Source organism: Typopeltis vanoorti, chromosome 6 (genome assembly GCF_054136105.1).
Source record: "Typopeltis vanoorti isolate ZY-2024b chromosome 6, IOZ_Tvanoo_1.0, whole genome shotgun sequence".
In the NCBI taxonomy this organism is placed as follows: domain Eukaryota; kingdom Metazoa; phylum Arthropoda; class Arachnida; order Uropygi; family Thelyphonidae; genus Typopeltis; species Typopeltis vanoorti.
In genome coordinates this window covers 161,797,418-161,819,928 of record NC_143554.1, presented here as the reverse complement: position 1 = coordinate 161,819,928, position 22,511 = coordinate 161,797,418, and the positions used below count along the sequence as shown (strand labels likewise).

Sequence of the window (22,511 nt, the reverse complement as noted above, 5' to 3'; positions counted from 1 at the left end):
ACAATACCAATATTCGGCGCTAGTTGACAAGCTTCGTATTTTGTATTTTGAACAGCGCGCGCTATCTACGCTTTAAATTAAACCGCATTACCAATGTCGGCGCACGGCGCTGTTGACAGCTTAGTGGTCACGAAATCTGATTGCATTGCCGAGATAGGAAGTTTCGCCTGGTTGCTCCTTAACTTCATTTGTTACTGAATCATGTAATAGTGAGGTGTTTAATTAGAAGAAACACACGTATAAACCACAGTGAAAATTATTTAATTGTAAATATTTCATCCTAAGTAGCTTAGGACATCATCAGTACAGTATTTAAACAAAAATTAGGAATAACTTACAGTTATGGCGCATGATTACAATAGAATCTCATGAAAACGTGCATAACGTGCTAAAGTAGTACCAAAAAAAACGTTAATTATTTAACACAGTTAAATTGGATTTTGATCCTACGAATCGTCAACTCAGAAAATTAAATAAGCTACTTAATGAAACTTCCTCCTTAGATGAAGAAACAATCAAAAAACTTAAGACATACCATGCAAGACCTCCTAGAATTTATGGCTTACCTAAGCTACACAAAACTAATGTTCCACTTAGACCTATCGTAGACTGTATCGGCTGTCCAACGTACAAGTTATCAAGATTCTTATCTAACCTTCTCCGCCCTCACATAGGACACTCAGTCTCTTCAATCAAAAATTCTACTGAGTTTCACACAAAAATTAAAGACATTCAACTATCAAAAACTGACTTGTTAATCAGCTTCGACATTGTCTCCCTCTTCACTAACATTCCCCATAAAGAAACAATAGAATTACTAACTCAAAAATTTCCGTCTGATATAGTTGAATTGTTCAAGTTTGTTATTGCATCAGGTTACTTCACCTGGAAAGGTCAAATATACAAACAAGAGGAAGGAACAGCAATGGCATCTCCTTTATCACCAAACCTAGCAAATTTGTTTCTAGAACACCTTGAGGAAAAAATATTCACTTTTGAACCCAAACCAAAAATTTGGCTAAGATATGTCGATGACGTATTTGCAGTATGGAATCATCCCGAACCTGAATTACAACTGTTTCTAGATAAAATTAACCATCTTCATCATCGCATCAACTTTACGTTAGAAAAAGAATCTCCACAGGGTATCTCTTTTTTGGATTTACACATCAAAAGAAAAGAAGACGGTTCCATCGCCACTTCTGTCTTTCGCAAGCCTACATTCTCAGGTCGCTACATTCACAATTCTTCTGCTCATCATCCATCTCAGAAATCTGGCATTATTAAATCACTAGTTTCCAGAGCACACAAATTCTGCTCCTCTGAAGAATCTTTAAACCAGGAATTAGAAGTTATCAAAAATATAGCCATCCTAAATGGATATAATCCCAAAACAACTCAAAAAATCATCAGTCACTTCTGCATACATCAAACCAGACAGGAAGAAGTGCATAGGATTCCCATACCTTACGTTAAAGGCATCTCAGAACGTCTTTCTAAAATTATGAAGAAATACAATTTTGCCACTACTTACAAACCTATCAACCAAATTTACAACTTATTACCTTCTCCTAAGGACAAATTCTCACCCTTGATGTTACCTGGTGTTTATGAGATTCCATGCTCATGCAAATTATCTTACTTTGGACAGACAGGTAGGTCTGTTCAGAAACGCATCTCGGAACATCAGGACCACATGCGTCTTCTTAAACCGCAGAAATCTGGCCTCTCTCAACATGGAATTGAAAATCCAAACCATAGGATCCTTTGGGAAAAGGCTAAACTTTTACATAGATCTTTATTTAAACATGAACGTTTATACAAAGAAAGTTCTGAAGTCCTACTACACAGGCCAAACCTAAACCGCACCGACGTTCTTACTATTCCTAAAGTATGGGAAATTATCATACAAAACTGTGTTAAATAATTAACGTTTTTTTTTGTACTACTTTAGCACGTTATGCACGTTTTCATGAGATTCTATTGTAATCATGCTCCCTAACTGTATGTTATTCCTAATTTTTGTTGAAATACTGTACTGATGATGTCCTAAGATACTTAGGATGAAATATTTACAATTAAATAATTTTCACTGTGGTTTATACGTGTGTTTCTTCTAATTATGAACGCACCACAGGTTTCGTTATTTAAAAAAGTTATAGGTGTTTGTTTCAAAAATAACTTTTTAGTGTGACTTTTCGTGTTTTCATTATTTCAGTGTAGTGCAAGTAAAAAAAACTGTGAAATTGTAAGAAAAATGATACAAATATTAAAAATAAATAAATAAAAAGTTTTATTATTTATCATCCTTTAACCCTTTAACAGGCAAAAAAATCCAGAAGTTAAAAAAATTCAAAAGTTCAAAATATCATTTATTTGCCACCTAATTTTATTTTTTTTATTCTTTATTATTATTATTTTTTGGGGGTCCTCAAATATAATTTGCCTAGGGGCCCCAACTATCCTTAATCCGCCACTGACCCCCACGATTTCAAGCCACGAGCCGCCACTGAACATATAGTTTATATTTCTTTTTGCGCTTTATTGGTAAAATATTTTATGCCCGCTTTTCTGCAGAAGTATCTTTTCTAATAGTTACGTATTTATTTATATCATTTATTTTAATTGCATAATATGAATAATGACAGCAGGGGATAAGGTAAGGTAAAGTAATAGTTCGACTCAACTCGTAGAATTAACTTGTAGTTAATTCTCGTAGTTTTGTAGTTAATACAGTCTTGAGAACTCAGTTCCAAATATGGTAATCCTGCTGCGAATTTTCCTCACAATTGCTGTGAGTGTTGTTAGTTGTCAGAGGAGTTTTTCTAAATAAAATTTGATTAAAAATTACCTACATTACTATGAAATAGACTTCGCCAATGTCATCGAAGATTTTGCTAACAGAAAAGCAAGAAAAATAACATTTTAGAATGTTGAAATTAAAGTTTTACTTCAAAAACAAAAATCGTGCTTTAATTTATTTCCCTTTACGTCGTTTTGACTTTTTGTAGTATTTATGGTGTGTACTGAGAGGGACGGCAAAGTCAGGATCTCCCCGGACGCCAAAAGCTATCTCTACACTACTGTGCCTAAGCACCCATGAGGAGGAGGAACTTTAAAGCAAATGGAGAGTAGCAAGTGGGGAAGGAGCTGAAATAAGTGAGTGATTTCAGAAAAAAAGCTTCTCAGGTGAGTTCCCTTCTTAGACTTTCCTTTTGTCCGAAAGTCGTCTCAAAACGAGTCGGTTTTCCCTTCAGTAATTCCTTCGATCTGGAACTGAACATCTGTGTGGTTCTGTTTGAAAAAGTCTCGAGTTTTCCGAAAACTCCTCTGCACTGGTATTTTAAATTCTTTCCTGATCTCATAAACTCTTTGATCCTCGGTTTTTTTTTTATCTTGATCAGCTGAAAGGGATTTCAAATTTTCCGTTCATAGTCAAGGTAAGTTTGAGCCCATTTACTTACTTTGGTATGACGTCAAACTCATCATGCTATTTACTCGTGCGTGTGGTGCATTCATTGATTCGCCGATGACGTCCAGAGTCGTCATTTAAAGCAAGAGCAATAAAATCCTTCTTCCTCTTCCAACTGTGGTGCACCAGCTGTCCTTTGGCGCGCTTTAATCCTATTTGAATGGGACGCATAAAAAATAACGAAGTGTGCGTCAAAACGAGAGACTCTTCTATCAGGGGAAATCCACTCACCGAATGTGAAAGGTTTACAAAAACACTTTCTTCGCTCTGACACACACACAACAGGCACGCTTATCGAAGAAGGATGCGTTCGCATATTTCATAAATATCGCGGCATTTGAAAACAATCGCCCCATTTTGGCACGTGAACGTCAGAAGAGTGTAGGAAGGAGTGCGACAATAGAAGTGAGTCAGCGACATTTATTGCACTCGAAAGGAAGGAAGGAGATGAAAACACGAGTGTGGGTGGAAGAACGAATCGATTGAGTGCACTTTCCAAATGAAGAATTTAATATCAACACACGGCTTAACGAAACAAAGACAAGAAAAAAAGGAAAAAGACATAAGCAGAAATTCTTTCATTTTTTTAATATAACTATGCACCACAAGTTAAATTGCAATCGAAGGTGCGATTCTCTCTCTCTCTCTCTCTCATTATATTGAACTTGAAACTCTCTTCTGAAACTTGAGAAACTGAAGAACGAATTCCTTTAAACAACTCAAGTAACCACATTGAGGTGCTGAGTCTTCGAGTGGACATGAGTTGCACCAATAGGAAAGTTAGCAGTCGGAAAGATTCCTCCGTTGGTGTGTCAAGTGGTTTCGTAACATGTTAAGCCACAACTGAAAGGAAATCAGAGAAAAATCCCATCTTGCCGTCTAAATGGAATTCATTCCGAGTTTGACACAAACGAAAAACAAACAAGTTAAAATAGCACTGCGAGAAATTTAAAACTGCATCATTTATAAACGATTCAGATAAGGATTAATTACTTTTAAACCTCGCGTATGAATAAATAATGAAAACGGACTGCATCGGAGAGTGCAGCAGAACTTAATCTCGGCACCCGCTGAGAGGTGCAGCGTTCATCAGATTAAAAATGCATGCATCGCAAGAATGATGCGGTCGGAGTTTAATTATTTCGCTTACAACAGGACCAGTTTCGTTAAAAATATGAACGTAAATCACTCAGCAAATTTGGTCTCACGAAGCGGTTTAGCTTTATAAAGTGGCATTCGTGAAAAAAAGCTCTCTCAAATACACGACCCATAAGATCGTACGAAGACCTATCCCCCCCCCCAACCGCCTCTAGGGGGAAATGTGTTATTCTACTGCATTCCTCATTCTGACAACAGGGAAACTAACTTTCCGACAACACATTTTAGGTGTTTCAGAATATGTGGAAGCTGCAACAGCCACTCGACATAAGAAAGGAAAAAAAAAAACTTCCAGAAGTTTTACTAACATTTGGCGAAAATGAGCTAAACCAAACATCCGGGGACTTATAAAACAGGAAAACGAAATTTCTTGGATAGCTCTACGCGGCATTAGAAAGCACTCCAGAATATCCGAGCGAACACGTGGCCATTTTCCTTTGAAAAGCATTTTCATAAGACGATGCATTCTTTCATTCCTTGGCTTCCCCTAGCAGTGGTCATTCTCGGATGTGTCCGACCCTCGTTCTGTGAATGTGACCCGCGCGGAGCAGTTAAAATCCTCCCCCTCGCTCCACGTTTCTCTCGGGGTAATAAAATTCAATTAATTCCTCCTCGGGTTTGTGCCGACACCTTTTAAGTGACCCGGCGGAAAGTTCTGCCCACTTGGGATCAATACAAAGCTCGTGCCTCGCACTCATTAAGCGCCGTAGAAGTGATCCGTTTGCAAATGAAATTCCCCTCCCCTCCCCCTTCTCTTTCCGTTCCCAGTCAATCGCCGGAACATTTATCGTCCCATCAAAACTCCCAATCTGAAGGCGCTCCTTGGCGGCACGTGGCCCAAAAGGGCTCTCCGTTAATACAATCAGCTCGCAAACGGCACAAGCGACTTGAAATGAGTTTCTGAGACACGAGGGACGAATCTACATTTGAGAGGGTTCTTTGGGAAAAAGCATTCATGAGGTGGGGGGGGGGAGGACTTAACGAAGTGTTACTGATCTCCGTGATTTCCCCTTTGAGTGAGAAGAGTAGCAGTGAGAACCACGTGCACAGTCACTATTGCAATCGAAACATACAAATATATATATGAAAAAGCTTAATGACTGATATATATATATATATATATATATATATATATATATATATATATATATAATTCTGATCTCATGTAGCCTGCTGAAAAATGAGGTTGTTAACTTATCTGGCCGGCCTCTAACTTAAGATGAGCTAAATGTACTAATAAGAGGTCATACGTTTGCGATTTCGCCCAAACGTATTCAATATCTAGATTTCATGGACAACATTCAAAAAAAGCACCAGTCATCCGTCTACTAGTGAAGCAATTGACTGCGTTTTGAAACAGCTAAAGTGATCTATGATTCCGAACCATCAATATTGAATATTCCACCAGCAGAATTAAAATCTCTGAATTCCTTAAAGCGAAATCAGTTATCACCAAAGATGACAAAAGCAATGCAGTACCACTGTAGTCTTAGATACTAAATCATACGATCGGAAAAGTAATTTACTTCTTTGTGATTACAATGCATACCAAACGTCAGCTCAAAACTCTCCACACGTTATTGGATGAAGCAACATCCATAGATGAAGAAACCATCAAAAGACTCGAAACATACCATGCAAGACCTCCCAGAATATATGGTTCACCAAAATTACATAAACGCAACTGTCTCCTCAGATCTATTGTGGATTCAATAAGTAGTCTCATGTATAAAATATCAAGATTTCTGTCTAACCTTCTCCGTCCCCCTCACTGTCCACTCTACCTCTTCGATAAAAAATTCCATAGAATTTCATACAACAATAAACGACATTAAACTAGCAGATACAGACGCGTTATTGATATTGTCTCTTCGCTAATATCCCTCACTGGTAACCCAAATTTGCAATTACATTAGGTTACTTCACATGGAAAGATAAAACATATAAAGAACAGGAAGAAACAGCAATGGACTCACTCTGATAACCTAACTTAGCCAACGTTTTTCACGTTGGCTAAGACAGAATTTTCGCTCTTGACCCAAAACCAACAATGTGGCTACGCATCGATGTCGTCTTTGCAGGTTGAAGTCACACAGAACCCGAACTCTACTCATTTCTGCAAAAAACATCACAACCTTGCATCCTCGTATCAAGTTCACGCTAGGAAAGGAATCATCAACAGGCGTTTCGTTTCTTGATGTTCACATCCAGCGCAAACAAGATGGATCCATGTCCCCTTCCGTCTACGAAAACCAACTTTTTCAGGTCGTTATATCCACAATACTCCAGCTCACCACCCATTTCAAAAATGTGGCATCATGAAATCTTTAGTATTCAAAGCACACAAGATTTGTTATTCTGAAGAATCTCTAAAACAAGAATAGGATATTATCAAAGAGACACCCTTACTAAACGGATATGATCCAATAACAACCAAAAAAATAATTAATCGTTCTTCTATAAATCAACCCAGACAGGAAGAAGTCCATTATACTCCCATTCCATATATTAAAGGCACCTCTGAAAGTGTGGCAAAAATTACGAAAACATATCAACTCACTGCTGCCTATGAACCCATCAACCAACTCCAAACTTTTCTACCTGCTCCAAAAGACAAACTCTCCCATCAATGACGATACCTGGCTTATACCAAGCACTATGTTCATGTAACTCATCTTACTATGGACAAACAGGAAGATCTATAAATAAACGTATCTCTGAAATTAAGACCACATCCACCTATCAAATCTCACAAATCTAGCCACAAATGGAATCGAAAATGCTACCCTCACGATCCAGTGACAAAACGCCAAGTTACTAAATAGAACCACATATAAACAGGGACGGTTATATAAAGAAAGTGCTGAAGCCTTACTTCATCGACCTAATCTTAATCAAACTGACTCTCTCACTGTTTCAAAAGTTTGGGAAATTGGTATCCTCAAATTATTCGATAATTTATTTCTTATATTTAATTTAATTTAAGTAATTTCAGCCCAGTAGTTCAAAGGGTTTATCCTTATGGCTAGTATTAAGGCACACAGTATTGAGGACGACGTCCGTCTATTGAACAATTATTCTTTCCTGCTTATCATTCCATCTGAAATGATTACTGATAGAAGAACTCTTTCTTGCAATGAACAGCATGAGTTTACTAAGAGAAGGTCATACTTTAGCGATTTGCTCACATTCTATAATAATATTACCACTGAGCTGGATAAGGGGAATGGATACTCCACGATGCTCCTGGATTTTGCAAAGGCTTTTGACGGAATACTTCACGGAAGAATGTTGCATAAATCGCAGAATCTGCGATCGGATTATAAACTATTTGCATGGATTAGACGATGCACACTGACAGATATCAAAAAGTAGTACATGGGGGGAGGGAGGTGCGTCTGAAGCATATGAGGTAATCGATGGTGTGCTACAGGGATCGTTTCTTAGTTCATTGTTATTCAGTCTGTACATTAATGACATTCAGAGGGATTTGCCAAGCGACATGCAGCAATTTGCTGATGATGCACAGGTAGGTAGGATAACTAGGTAGGTAGGAATGCTGCTGAGACTGAAGTACTTGTAGAATGATTTGAATAGGCTGGAATTGTGAGCATGGGAAAATGGATGTCAGTTCAATTTCAGTAAATGGGAAGTCATACACATTGGCATGATTAGATATCCAATATCGTATTATATTGGAGGGATTATGCTACAAGAAACTGATGAGGCTAGGGATCTTGGAGTGTTAATAGGTAGGAAGTTGAAGTTCAGGGGTCATGTAGCAAAGATTGCAAATACAACTCAGAGGGTAACTACAATGCTGAAACGAACCTTGATATACAAATATAAGAACGCCATTTTGTCTCTTCACAAGGCACGGATCTGATCAGTGTCCATTTTGACTCTTCTGCGCAAATCTGGTTTCCTGGTGTCAGTGAAGATTCTGATACCGTGGAGAGAATACAAAGGAGAGTGTCAACAATGATATCAGGATTGTAGAATACTGATTATGAAGATAGATTGAGAATTTGCAGGCTGCAGACATTAGCAAACAGGAGAAAGAGGGGTGATATGATTGAGAACTTACAAACTTTTGAAAGGGTTATACAGAATTTCATCCTCTTATTCACAGAATGAATACTGTGAAGAAGAGGATGAGATCTAGGTTTTTCTCTCACAGACTAGTACGTGATTGGAATGGATTGAGAGTGGATGCTGTGAGTGCAAACAGTGTGAATGAATTTAAGAACAGGTACGAAATCTGGGGCGTGTAGTATGTGGCCTTCCTCGATTTTTTATTATTAATATTAATAATATTAATAATAAAAAAGGGACACGTGCTAACATTCAACAGGATAAAGGCAAAAGTCTGCGCTAAGCAAATGAAGTTTCATGAAGGAAAAAAGTTGCAAATTTGGATTTCCTGTACTGTCTCCAAGACATCGTCTAGGTAAGGGATGCACAAATTTGTTAAGGCCGAGGGCCGCATAGTTCCACTGTTACTTATGGGAGGGCCGCCGAAAGTTATCTACCATATATTGTTTATTTTATTTATACCTATCAAAAAAGGTAATAAAAAAGGTAATAAAAAGTAAGTGAATTTAATTTGATGCGTGACATTGCATTGATTTGACAATTGTGTTGATATTTGGTTCGAGTTTTGTAGTAGCCAACCGCAAAATTGATTCTAAATTTTCATCAGTCAAGCGTTCCTATTTTTCGATTTGTTAATATTCATGACTGAAAATGTTTGTTCACAATGTGCAATATGTCTACATTGCACATTTTAATGCATTTTCTAGCAACCATTTATAATTGTTTTTGTCGACACAACGATAGAAGTTTAATAAATTGCCTCCTTCATTAAATTTATTTCGTAGGCTCTCATCGTTTTGAATGTCGATGAGTTCAAGCTGTACTGATTCGGGCATTTTCGGGCAAAATGGCAAAAGGAATGCTAAATAAATCTAGCAACGGTTTCACTTTTTTAAAATCAGAAAACCGATCCTTGAAGGCTGATTCATCAAGTTATCAATCTTTTTAACATACACAGGTTTGAAGTTGACATTGAACTTTTCAGAAACTTTCTTATAATTAGGAAAATGGATGTAATTCCCTGACTTCAGTTGGATTTGAAATAGATTTAACTTGCACTGAAAAGACAAAATGTGGCCGTAAAGTTGATTTCCCAATTGATCGTTGCCCTGAAGTCGCGTATTTAACGTATTTAAATGATTAGTAATGTCAACCAGAAAGGCTAAGTCACATAACCAATCCGGATTTTTTATGCCAGGGACGTTTTTGTTTTTTTCAGTCATGAAGATTTCAATTTCATCAATTAAATTTAGGAACCGCTCCAATGTTTGTCAACGACTTAGCCACCTCACTTCTGTGTAAAAAATTAAGTCACCATATTCACTTTCAATGTCTTCAAGAAACTTTTTAACTTGTCGGTGATTAAGGCCACGGGATTTTATAAAATTGATCGTTGAAACCACAACTTTCATGACATGTTCAAATCCAAGCTTCTTAATGCACAAGCTCTCCTGGTGGATTATACAATGGAATTGTATCAACTCATCGTCGTGCCGTCCCAAATGCTGTTTCAATAATGTTACCAATCCGGAATTAGCTCCTACATTGGAAGGAGGTCCGTCAGTCGTGATACCTGATAATTTTGTCAGATCTAAATCAATTTTGGAACACTGTTCCAAAAGCCCAGTGAACGTGTCATTACCTTTCGTTTGATCTACCAATGAACTCATTCCAATCAGCTCCTCACTTACCTCAAACTCTTGCGTTATTCCACGTGCAAATATTAACAACTGGACTGTGAAAGTAATGTTAGTTGATTCATCAATAGCTAATGAAAAATAGGCAAATTTCTGTGAATAAGATGTTAATTGGTCCTTTACATTTTCCATTGAAAATTTTTCCATTTTCATTCCATTTTTTGCACAGTCATCCTGTTTAACTGAATTTTCTCAACATTTTTTGGCTGATTCAGGACAAATTTTTTAGCAGCTATCTCAAGGCAATCTTTAACGAAATCTCCCTCTGTAAATGGTCGGCACCTTTTTGCTATAAGACGAGATATTTCAAAACTTATTTCTGTTGCGATTTCCGAATCTTGAATAGGTTTTGTAAACATCACTTGCTGACTTGTCAATTCTTGTTTCAAAAATGAAATCTTTTGTTTACGTAGTTCTTCGGGTAGATTTGAAAATGTAGAATGCAGACTTTCATAGTGTCTGCTTATATTGTATTCTTTTGGTATGGCTACAGCACTTTTGCAAACCAACCAAACGATATTATTAAACGACTGCACAAAACCATATTTTTCGGTCCAGCTATCCTGAAACTGCCGTTTTTCATCCTGTAGTTTGCGTTTTTCCTACTTGGACCTGCTTTATCCTTTGTAGAATTTATTTTCTACCGTTTCCTAGGGGTGATAATTAATTGTAGCAGCCGCGCCTACGAATGAAAACAAAATACTCATATGACAAATAGACTAATTATAAAATTTGTTAAAATAATACACGATGAGGCGGGCCGCCAGCAAATCAACGGAGGGCCGCGGTCTGTGCATCCCTAGTCTAGATGATTTCACGCGAGGAAGAACTATTGGAAAGCTTGAAGAAGCCCACAGAATTAGTGATATTGCCTGAGAGTTTGGAATCTCTCATAGCGTTGTATCCAGGCTCTGGGCAGCGTTTCAAAGAATGGGATGTGTTTCAGTTGTTTACTAAGACCTCGATCTATCACGGAGCATGAAGGGAGAGGTTTGGTTATAACAGCCAAACGCAATCGAAGTATAACGACAAGTCAGTGTGCAAGTCGACTCTATTCAATCACAGGTACGTGGATATCTCGACCAACTGTGGCAATACGCCTGTAACAAGTAGGTCTATACTTCCGAAGGCCTTCATTCTGCGTCCCTGTATCTACAGCTCATCACAGAGCATGTTTTCGTTGGTGTCATAAAAATGGACAAGACACCAATGGGCTGATACACTCTTCACAAATGAGATTCGTTTTCGTCTTTCCTCCGATTCCAGCTGGCACTTGATCTGTCACGAAGGTGGTACCGCTTACAATCGCGAGAATGTTCTTGAAAAGATGAAAGGAAATATACGGAGATGAAAGGGTGATAGTGTGGGGAGGCATTATGCGTAATGGGCGCACCGTCTACAAGGGCTGGAAAAGGGCACTATGACTGGTGAACGATGTTGCAGCGAAGTTCTTCGATGCCATGTTCGATTGTTCCGTGGTGCTGAAGGCGAAGAATCCATTTTTATGGATGACAATGCCACACCACATCGTACACGAACAGTGAAGATACTTCTGGAGGCCGAGAATATTAATCGAATAGTTTGACTCTCCGCAGATCTGAACTCCATAAACACGTTTGAGACGCAATAGAGAAACGCACTGCTGCTCGAAATTCCCCTCCAGAAAACAAAGAAATCGTTATCTTTGCTCTGGAGGAGCAATGGGCTAGTTTGACTCAAGAACCCCCGAATCACTTGGTGCTAAGCATGGTGCGATATGGTTAGATCTGCATCGCAATTCGGGATGGACGCATTCCACACCGGAATGTCTCCTCGCACAGTTTTCTGTAAATTTATTCCTCAACTGTATCCTTAGGAAATTTTTAACATTTGCCAAACGCGTATTGCAGTTTAATTTATAACACATTTTTGTGAATATGCTGGCATAAATTTATGTCCACATTTGCTGTAGTCATGAGATTTTTTCCATATACAGGAAAGAATGTAGTTCGTGCTTATCTTTTAAAGACCAATCTATACGGAGGACTAAAATAATCGAATGGAAAAAGTTCCTTGTTCCGATCTCGAGTAAATATTATTTTTTGTATAATTTTTTCTGCAGCAGCCAACATGCTGTCCAGCTCCAAACACACTGAACTAACTTCTCATCAGCTTCCTTCCATTCTTCTCTATTTTTTGCAAGAATGTCTCCCTCTACTGTATTTCCCACTGAGTTCAACCTCTCGCTCTCTAAGAAACACATCAACAGGCTACATTTTACTCCTTAATCACTTGCCCACACATGACACTTTAGCGTAATAGTGCGTCCTTTCATGTGCGGGGTGATCGTAAAAAATACGCATACAGACTTAAACGAATATTTCTAAAAAAGAAAGAAGAAAAAGCTGACATACACAAAAACGACCCCTTGTATACAACATATACAAGGATTTGCGTATTATTATTATTAAATCTCCAGAGTTAAAGACTCATAGAGGGAGTCCATACACATCATCACCCACGCGATCTCTTAAATTCATTCCCTCTGCATGCACTAACAACCTCAACAGGCAAACTGTTCCACTCTCTCTCTCACGGTTCTGTGAGAGAAAAATCCTTCCTTAACCTCACACAAACTTAACTTCCATGGATGTCCCTTTGTCCTCTTCCCACCTTCCATACGATGAAACAATTAACATTAACGAAACATCTATAACGCCCTCTCAAAGTGTTATAGACCTCGATAGTATCGCCGCTCTTTCTCCCGTTTAACATTGTCTGCAGCCCACATATTATCAGTCTATCCTCGTATTCGTTCCATAATCCCGATATCATCTTTATAACTGTTCTTTCCAGATTTTCCACAGCATCCTTATCTCTTCTGAACCCAGTGGACCAAATATACCCACAATAGTCCAGTCGGTCGTTTAAAGGCCTTTCAAAGAATCAAAACTGGCTACCACATACCTATACATCAATGTTCATTTCAATAACGCAGTTATCCTCTGATTTGTGTTTCTAGTTTTTGTTACATGAACCTTTAACTTCAAAATTATATCCTTCTATTACTCCAAAGTTTCATTCAGTTCTGTTATCCCTTTATTCCATTAACCTGGTACATAACATTAATTTCCCCCTTCGTTTCAAAACTTTGAGTGGAGGTTTTTTTGTGGGAAGCACTCTCAAGAGAAGTGGGGTCAACTTGCTTCGAAATGCAGTTCTGATGAATGAGCTTCCAAAACGATCAACAATTATTGAAACTAACTTCCAATATGCAATCTCTTGCAGACTGATATATCCCCCCACACACACACCTTAGTAAAGCAAAAGTTCACCATGTTTAATCACTTGCAAGTCATCCTGATTATGACTGTCTTCGTCGTTCCCGTTGTACATCGAGCTGGATAGAAGAATTGTTTACTGAACGCACTCACAGACATCCTCGATGTCTGTGAGTGCGTTCAGTAAACAATTCTTCATCACTGATTCCTCTCGCTGTGTGCTGCCATCCACCACGGATCACAAAATATCGATGTGCAGAGCGTTTACAAATCCAAACGGAAGTTGATCAAATGCTCATCCCGTCCAATCCCATCATCCCGTGCGTGAATTAGGCCCGATGAGGCTTCATTTGGAGTCGATTTCACTCGAGGCAGCGATGAAGTGTTTTTCTCGAGGAGGAAGAGCGCTCTTCGCTGGATATATACTCGACTGCAGGATTCGAGATTGCAGGCTTCATTTTAAGCGAAAACAACGCCGCACGAGCCGGTAAGCTGTCCTCTAAGGCAAGTGCAGAGACGAAAAGTCCCTCGAGACCCAGATACGAGATTTGGGAGCGAGTGAGTGCCGTTGTCGGAGTGGAGTATCGCCAGAGTAACGTTGATGAAATTTCCATCAAAGCTGCAGGGGAGCGTGATTCACAAATCTCATTGTGAAAGGACTACTGCGCACACTCGCACTGCGTCCTTTCCTTCCCCCTGATGTACCTCCGATGCAGCGATTTAAGCAGCCTTCTCGAGGCAAGAATGCAGGAGGATCAAGCCAGAAACACCACCGGATTTACCAGCGAACATCTTGAAATCTCTATAAAGAATGAATTTCTGCCATACGAAGATTTCCAACAGATTTAACGGAAGAATCAGCAAATCCACGTCCTTTACGAGTACCGTTTGTCAACTAGTACAAGGCAACACGTGGATTTATTAAGAAAAATTAGCGATAAAACCAAATCTATCTGCATACATCTAAAGCAACTTTAAATTTGGCGAATTTCCGTCAAGAATACTCAAAAAATAATGTCGTCTTAAAAATGTTATTTTTATTTATTTATTTTTTCAATTTAAGTCGCAATCACGAACAAAAGCCTTCCTCACATTTCACTGTTAGACAAGCAAGAAATCTTTTCCCGGGGATCACATCTGAAGGTTTTCCAAACAATTTCAGGCCTCCCTACAGTATGCGGAAAAGTCGTCTCACAGTTGGCAGTGAGCTAATTTTCCACCCAAAGAAATAATTCACAAGAATCCAATTCAGGGTGGAATTCTGTCCTACAGTCGGTTGGATGGGGGGGGGCTGTTAGTATTAAGACTATTGAGTATTTTCCTGATGTCCTCCTCTCGAATGATCAGAGGAGGCATTATGAGGGTAGTCTGTGGACGGACTGTGCCCCCCCCCGATGCTGGGCTTCACCAAAAATGCGAGACTTCATCAGACTTTATGCCTTGAAAAAACCACATTTGGAATTTCTGCAAATCTTTCACTCGCCAATGTCCAGATGTTTATAAGGTTAACGAGGGAGTCATCAGCAGAACGAGATTTGGCAGAATGCAACACGCGGATCAGTAATTTAAAATCGGTTATGTATTTAGTGAAGCAGCTGGACATTGATGATGTTTCTCCGCCACTTTCGAGAATATTGAAGGGAAGTAATGGGATGAGAGATTCTCCCTCTCCCTTCTTTTTTAGGAACAGACGACTAGGGAAAAAGCGTTGTTGTTTATCCCTTTAATGAATTTCAGATTAGTTGGCTTCTACAGACATCCCGAGACAACCATATGTATGCTGTGTATGTGTGTATACACACATATATTTACTCAGTAGGTTTCATGTATATATATATATATATATATATATATATATATATATATATATATATATATATATATATATATATATATATATATATATATATATATATATATATATATACAAGGTGTTCGGGATAAATTTGACATATTTATAATTAATTATATTTTTCCGTAAGTTACATGTATTAACACACACTTCTCTTCATTTAAAAGTTTGGACCCTTCTTCATTCATATACAAGATGTCAGAAAGGATGGATAGCTGGAACCCACCTGAATCATGGAAGAGAATAACTTGTATCATGATGATTCGTGCCCGCCATCAAAATAAGGATATTACGACTGCTGCCCAATGCTCCCTGAATACAGTAAAAACAATCAGGCATGAACTAGAGACTTGCAATGGTGACTACGAGGATGTAGCAAGAAGAAAGATCCCTAGCAGACGATCTGATTGCGTTCGTACAGCAGAATTCCTCGCAAATCTGCAGGAACAGGTGTTGAAGAACCCTGGCATTGAAATTCGGGCTTTGTTCGTGGAGTTGCTAACTGTAGTCAAGCCCTGGATAACAAGGGTAGCCAATGGTAGGCCGTATGTATGGCAGCAGGATTCGGCCCCTTGCCACACCTCTGGGAAAAGTCAAAAATGGTTGTCTGAAAATTTCTACGACTTCACCAGTCCAAATGTTTGGCCTCCAAACTCCCCAGACCTTAACCCCATGGATTATTTTGTATGGGGCGCAGTTGAAAAAGACACCAATCGCACTTCCAGTAATACAAAAGCCCAGTTAATGGATAAAATTAAAACAGTTTTTGCGGCCCTTCCCAGGGAGACTGTAGCATCAGCTTGTTCGAGGTTCCGAAGCAGAATTGAAGCTGTGATCGATGCTAATGGTGGTTATTTTGAGTAAATCTTGTTGATAGTATTGTAATTAACTCTGCCTGTAATGTTTTTTTGTCAATTCATTAAATTTAATAGATACAAAGAAGATTTTCTTTTTCCTTACGAAACTGTCAAATTTATCCCGAACACCCTGTATATATATATATATATATATATCTCCTCCCGAAAAGCTATGCGATATTTGCTGGTTATTTGGTCACGTTTCACTTCCAATTACTCTCCCCATGTCTGAAAGAAACAAAGAGAGAGAGAAAGAGAGAGAGAGGTCTTTTTAGCCTTTCGCTTTCCTCTCGGTTTCTATCTGAAGAAACTCCACTTAGAAGACCTCCGCTCTCATCCAAACGCTATCTTCCCCCTCCCCTGCAAAAGTGCTTCATATTGCTTTAAGCCTCCCGCTAGGCTATCCCTCTGCTCATCCCGGAAATTTGCAGACGTCGCCGATTTCTACCATTCCTAAGCAGAACTGGGTGGCGATTGGCACCGTAATTCCGCCAGGACACGCGGAGACAACCCCCCCCCCATACATTTTACTGGAGCTTTCTGTTGGAAGACGATCTTCGTGAGATCAATTCACTTTGTGAAGTTAACAACAGGGGGATTCCTCGCTGTCTCCAGGTTGTCTCGTGCATCCGACTGGCACTCGGGAATGTAATTTCGTCGCTGCCATTGCTAGGAAACACGTGTTTATACCTACGAGCATCTAGGATGTAACTACTCGTACAAATCTTATTAAAACATCATAAAGATCTCTGCAGAAACGCTGCTTTGAAGCGTAGCAGTACCAGCCGAACTCATACCAAGCAGAACCAATCGATTATTTAATAGAAATCTTAATTAATAATTTTGAACTATTGAGTGCGCTTCATCAGTCGGCCAATTGGAGCAGTCTATGGATACGCGTGTGAATAATGGAAGCGCTGCTTAAGCTGGAATGCGGCAGATTTGTGAGAAATGCAACATTCTCATCATTGCAAGCATTCCGATTATTCACGGTGAGACTGTGAATCTTAGCTTCGGACAAACCGAGGGAGGAATAAAATCTTAAGGGGATATTAGGATTCAAGTGCGGAATTTTCATCATAACGAATCTTAAAGAGGTGCATAGAAAGACAGAAGATTGCTCAAATCACTTGCTTTATGACGAGATGATCTTACCAGGAGTCATCGCAAATACAGCAACTGGTTGGCCGAGCGTACCCGCTCTCCAACCAACTGGTCGCGGGTTCAAATCCTGGCGTGGGCACTGATGTTTGTAATTGTCTTTAGGTCGGAGCTGAATTTCATCTCTCAGTGTGAGACCAACGCCCCGCTTATTGGAGGCCTGAAGTGGCTTGAAAAAGTTCCATGTTTGCTCTCTGGAGCAGGGTTTCCGGACCTTGGGAAAAATAAATACGAAACATATAAAACTGTTAAAAATGGCAAAAAATCAAGAGCCCACCCCTTTCCTACAAATGTACTTAAGTTTATAATAGGTTTAAGTAAGTGGGGACCACAAAAGTGTTCTAAACCATCCTAAAATATCGTGCGAGTGGTTTGTCGACGCCAGTCTAAGCAGCACCCACTGTGGACGTCTCCACCTTTCAAACCAATTGGTAGCGAGTGGGAATTCCATGGGCTAGTTAATGTCCTTTGAAAGATGAATTTCATACTGGAAGACTGAAGAGGCTTGAAAGAAATGCAATGTTTGGTCTGTAGAACATGGTTTCCAGTTTGCATTCTCTAACCATCAGGCCAGATTTAGTTATTGCTCTTCAACAGCACTGTGTATGTGAGATTGACATAAAAAGCTGAATTTCCATATTAGTTACGACAGTGTGCTAAAAAGTTGTGATAATCACCACGAAGGAATTGAAGTAGGACCATGTAACTTACACATTATTCCGATATTCGCCACGAAGTATTATACACATGTTACAATGCTGCTGCATCACTTGTAATCCTCTGAATAAACGTTTCTCTTGTTGCATTGTGCAACAAGAGAAAGAAAACCAGTCCTCAGCTGCAGATACGACTTCATCATCTGTGGTAAAATTTGTTCCTTTGAATTGCTTCTTTAAATTTGGAAATAGGAAATACTCAGATGGGGCCAAGTCTTGCGAATAGGTTGGTTAAGACAGACATTGAAAGCCTAAGTTCTGTATTGTCTGTTGGGTTTCGTGAGCAGTGTGAGCATGTGCTTTGTCCTGCAAAAGGGTTTTTACTTCAGTACCTCTTTCAATTCCTTCAGAACGCTTGAATAAACTGTTGCTGTAACAGTTTCACCTTTTTTGAGTTATGTGGTAAGGATAACACCATCCATGTCCCAAAAGACAATGTCAAGGACCTCTGCCTACTGACTTTCGGGTTCGGAACGTCATTGACCGTGGAGAACCTTTGTGTCTCCACTTCATTGACTGATTTGGTCTCTGGGTCATAATGATGAAGCCACGTTTCATCAACTGCCACAATACAAGCAAACAAATTTCCATCTGATTTTCAAAATGACCCAAAATCCCTTGAGATGGCAACACATGTGTTCTCTATTTCGGTCGGTATTCAAAAATTTGGGGACCCACTTCGCCGAGAGCTTCTGCATGTCCAGATGTTGGTGATAATGATCCCAACTCATTCCCTGGATATCTCAGAGTCGTTGTAATGTTTTTGATTTGTATTCGTCTATCATCAAGGATCATGGCATGCATGTTTTCAGGTGTGATCGCTATGGAAGGTCTTCCTGACCTGGGGGCATCTGTTGTCTGAAGATGCCCAGTTTTAAACTTGGACAACCTCTGGCAACTGTTGGATATGCTGGGACACATTCTCCTAAAGTCTTGCACAAAGTGTGGCGAATCTAATTCGCGGATTTTTCTTGCAGCACGAAAAATTCGACGATGTCTTTAACCTCTGTGTCTTGGAATTTCTTCAAAACTTCAGCCATGTCTTCTTATATATCCTAAAAGACAAAGAACAAATGATTAAAGATTGATGAAACATGGGGGGGATAACGGGTTTTACAATGTGTGCTTTGGTGTGGTTATATCAGTTGCTTTAAGATCATTTGTGTTCTGGGGGTTTATCAGAACTTTTCCGCCTCCCTCCCCTTCGTATTCTTTTAATTAGAGTTTTATGGATGCATTTTTTTTCATCTGACCTCCACACGAAAAGTCATGCAAGACCTATGATGACATACCAGTGCTGTGTGTGGGTAAAGTGGTTTATTGCGCTTAATAGGGGTTTCGGAAACGAACTATTAACCTCCGTAGTTCAGTCGGTATGGACAAAGCCCTTTGGCCGAAAAGCCCTGGGTTCGGTTCCCGTTCATGACGTGAGAAACCCTTAACAGGTTTCTTTCGACTGAAAGTGAGTTAACCGGTCTCATACGAAGATAGAAGGTTTTTTTACCTGGAAACTCGGGTTTGTTTTTCGTCCCTCAAGGCAGGAAAATCCCCCCTTGAACACACACACGGATTACAGTAATGAATATTGCTCTTAGAGGTGCAGCAAGGAGTTACAAACCGGCAGAATTACATTCGTCGTGAACCCGCTCATTTGGAGATGTCTAAAGGGATGGATGAGCTCAATCAAACGAACGTTTATGATAGCTACCTCTTTTCCGATCTAATTTCGAGATTAAAATATTATATTATATTGTGCACGAAGGCATTCTTACTTAATTTCTGTTCATTTGTGCTTCTGCCTCTTTCTCATCCGCTGGCTCCGTCGGAACTAACTTTAGGCCATTACTGGGCAGACAGCGCAATATACAGCTTCTTGTCAAGTTGAAGTCGCCTTCTCTCGGTGTGGCCTGTTTCCACATAATCCAGTGACACTTCGACAAAAGCGAATCTCCATCATATACTAATCCCATCGAAAACGTCACATCACAACCAATCACAACATACATACAACTCTTCACTAAAAACTCACTTTACTAAATCCGTGGCATTAACACACACAAATGGTGTTCGCCATCACGTGCATCCTTCCAGACCAAACATTCTATTTCTGACAGAAACCCAGATTGCAGCTACATCTACTACTGGCCACCTTCAATGCCCAAACTACACACTTCACGACTTTTTATTATTTTTTTATGACACAAGTATGACACCTGTTCCTTTATGAAATCTGACATAGCCGTCCAGGAGTGTCTAACTTAGAACCTCCTGTTTTGGATTTCGCTGGCTCAACGTTTCCTTGCCACAAATTTAGTGACATTCATTTGTTCACTTACCAGTCTCCAGTTACTGATAACCACTCAGACCCCATCACATTCATCCCCACCAAACCCGACCATCTGCAATCCATCTATCCAAATAGTGAGGTCATCTTCCTGGGCAATCCCAACGTCCACATTTCCAACTGACTTCCCTAATCCAACACCTCCGATCAAGCTGGGCGAGAAGCAAGTCTTTGCCGTAGGTAATTAGCAAACACAAGTTGCCCATTTATCCACTCAAATTCCTGATAACCATCTTCACACTCCAAATACCACGGATCTTTTTTTTCATCATTTCTCCTTTCAGGTACACCTTAGAGGTTACCTCTCCTCTCAGTAACTCAGATCACAATCTTGTACATGTCACTCCCTCCCAGAGAACGTCTCCCCCCTCTAACCACTGCATACCTCACATTTTCTGACACTAGAAAAGAACCAGTTTAGATTATCACCGGAATTTTTACTCCTCTTTTTTTCTGTCCGGATATTTCTTCCACCCATCTGACCTTAACACCTGTTGTGAAAAAAAAACAACAAATCACAGAAAGTTTTCTCACTGGCATGAAACCCTTCATGCGGCATGAAACATATAATCCTCTTTCGTTTTTCATGTCTGTTCAACCAAACGTGTACCAAAGCAGTGAAGAAAAAATGCAGCTTACCGAAATGCTCGAAGCAAGAACTCCAGCTTCATCCTTTGCCTATCTCAAAGCAAGCAACAAACGCGAATCAGTCATAATCATCAGATCCAGATCAGATTTCTAACACCCCAACAGTGGAAATCTTGCCTGCTGTCCAAATGGAAGCCGTGCCTTTTGGTCCTTGCTAAGGCTGTTGGGCGCAACTCTTCCACCTTTCTCTCTCTCTCATCCTGATGGTACCACCGTTACTTCTTCCTAAATTAAAGCTGACCTCCTGACATCGCTGTTTTCCTCGAACGCCTGCATACATATGAAAAGGAAATCACCTCCGCCAATAACGGAATCCAAGCACCGTATGCCTCCTACAGGTTTTCGACAAATTCATCAGAAAACAACTATTAAATAGCTTGGACACTAAAACCTCTTATCCATGCCAATTATTTATAATCCAAACCCATATTCTCCAATTTATGCAACAATCTTCCATGCTGTATTCTGTCAAAAGCCTTGGCAAAATCCAAACTATCATAGCATATCCATTACCATTATGAAGTACAGTGCTAACATTACTATTGAATTTGAGCAAGTTGCTAAAACATGACCTTCCCTTATTAAACCCACGTTGCTCATTGCAAAGTAGAGATTCACTGTCAATCCCCATTTCTGAATGTGACCCTAACCAAGTTTTTCAAAATCCTCACCACCAGTCCTGAGATACTAATTAGTCAATAGTTTCATACATCTGGCTTTGCACCACCCTTGTGCAATGAAATTATCACACATTCCTTCCATTCTTGCGGAATCTTCCCCGTTGTTTGACTCAAATTATGCAGCCTGGTCAAAGGAATAGCAAGTTTAGCTGAACACTCTTTTAGCACACGTGCAGATGTCCCATCAGCCCCTATCGCTGAATTCTTATTCAGTTTGTGCAACAGCTCAGCTCTAATACCTCGTCTCATATACCTGAGGTTCTTCATCCAGTAAAGAGGTAGCGGTGAGCTCATTCTCGTGTACGCCAAGTTGATAGCTTTTACCAAAATGGGCACTCATTAACCGAACAACCTCTTCTTCATCTGTCATCCTCACACCATCTGCATTCAGAATAGTTATTCTTTCATATTCATTCTTGCTTTTACTTGCAGCATATCGATAGAATTCTTCTGGGTTGCCTTTAGCACGCAGAGTCAGTTTCGTTTCATAATCAGACTTTGCTTACAGCACAACAGTTATCTAGTCTGCTTCTTTTCATAACGGACATCATCCATATGCACATGATATTCC

The 22,511-nt window shown here is 39.5% G+C and overlaps 1 protein-coding gene across 1 annotated transcript in view; it reads right to left on the bottom strand.

The window, feature by feature from the left end:
- The window catches only part of LOC150106173 (vesicular glutamate transporter 1-like), a 108,232-nt gene extending 85,922 nt beyond the window's left edge, over positions 1-22,310 (bottom strand). Inside the window, exon 1 of the mRNA XM_090394636.1 lies at positions 22,180-22,310. Coding sequence (XP_090250762.1) covers positions 22,180-22,310 — 131 coding nt within the window. The remainder of the gene's footprint in view (positions 1-22,179) is intronic.
- Between the last annotated feature and the right edge of the window lie 201 nt (positions 22,311-22,511).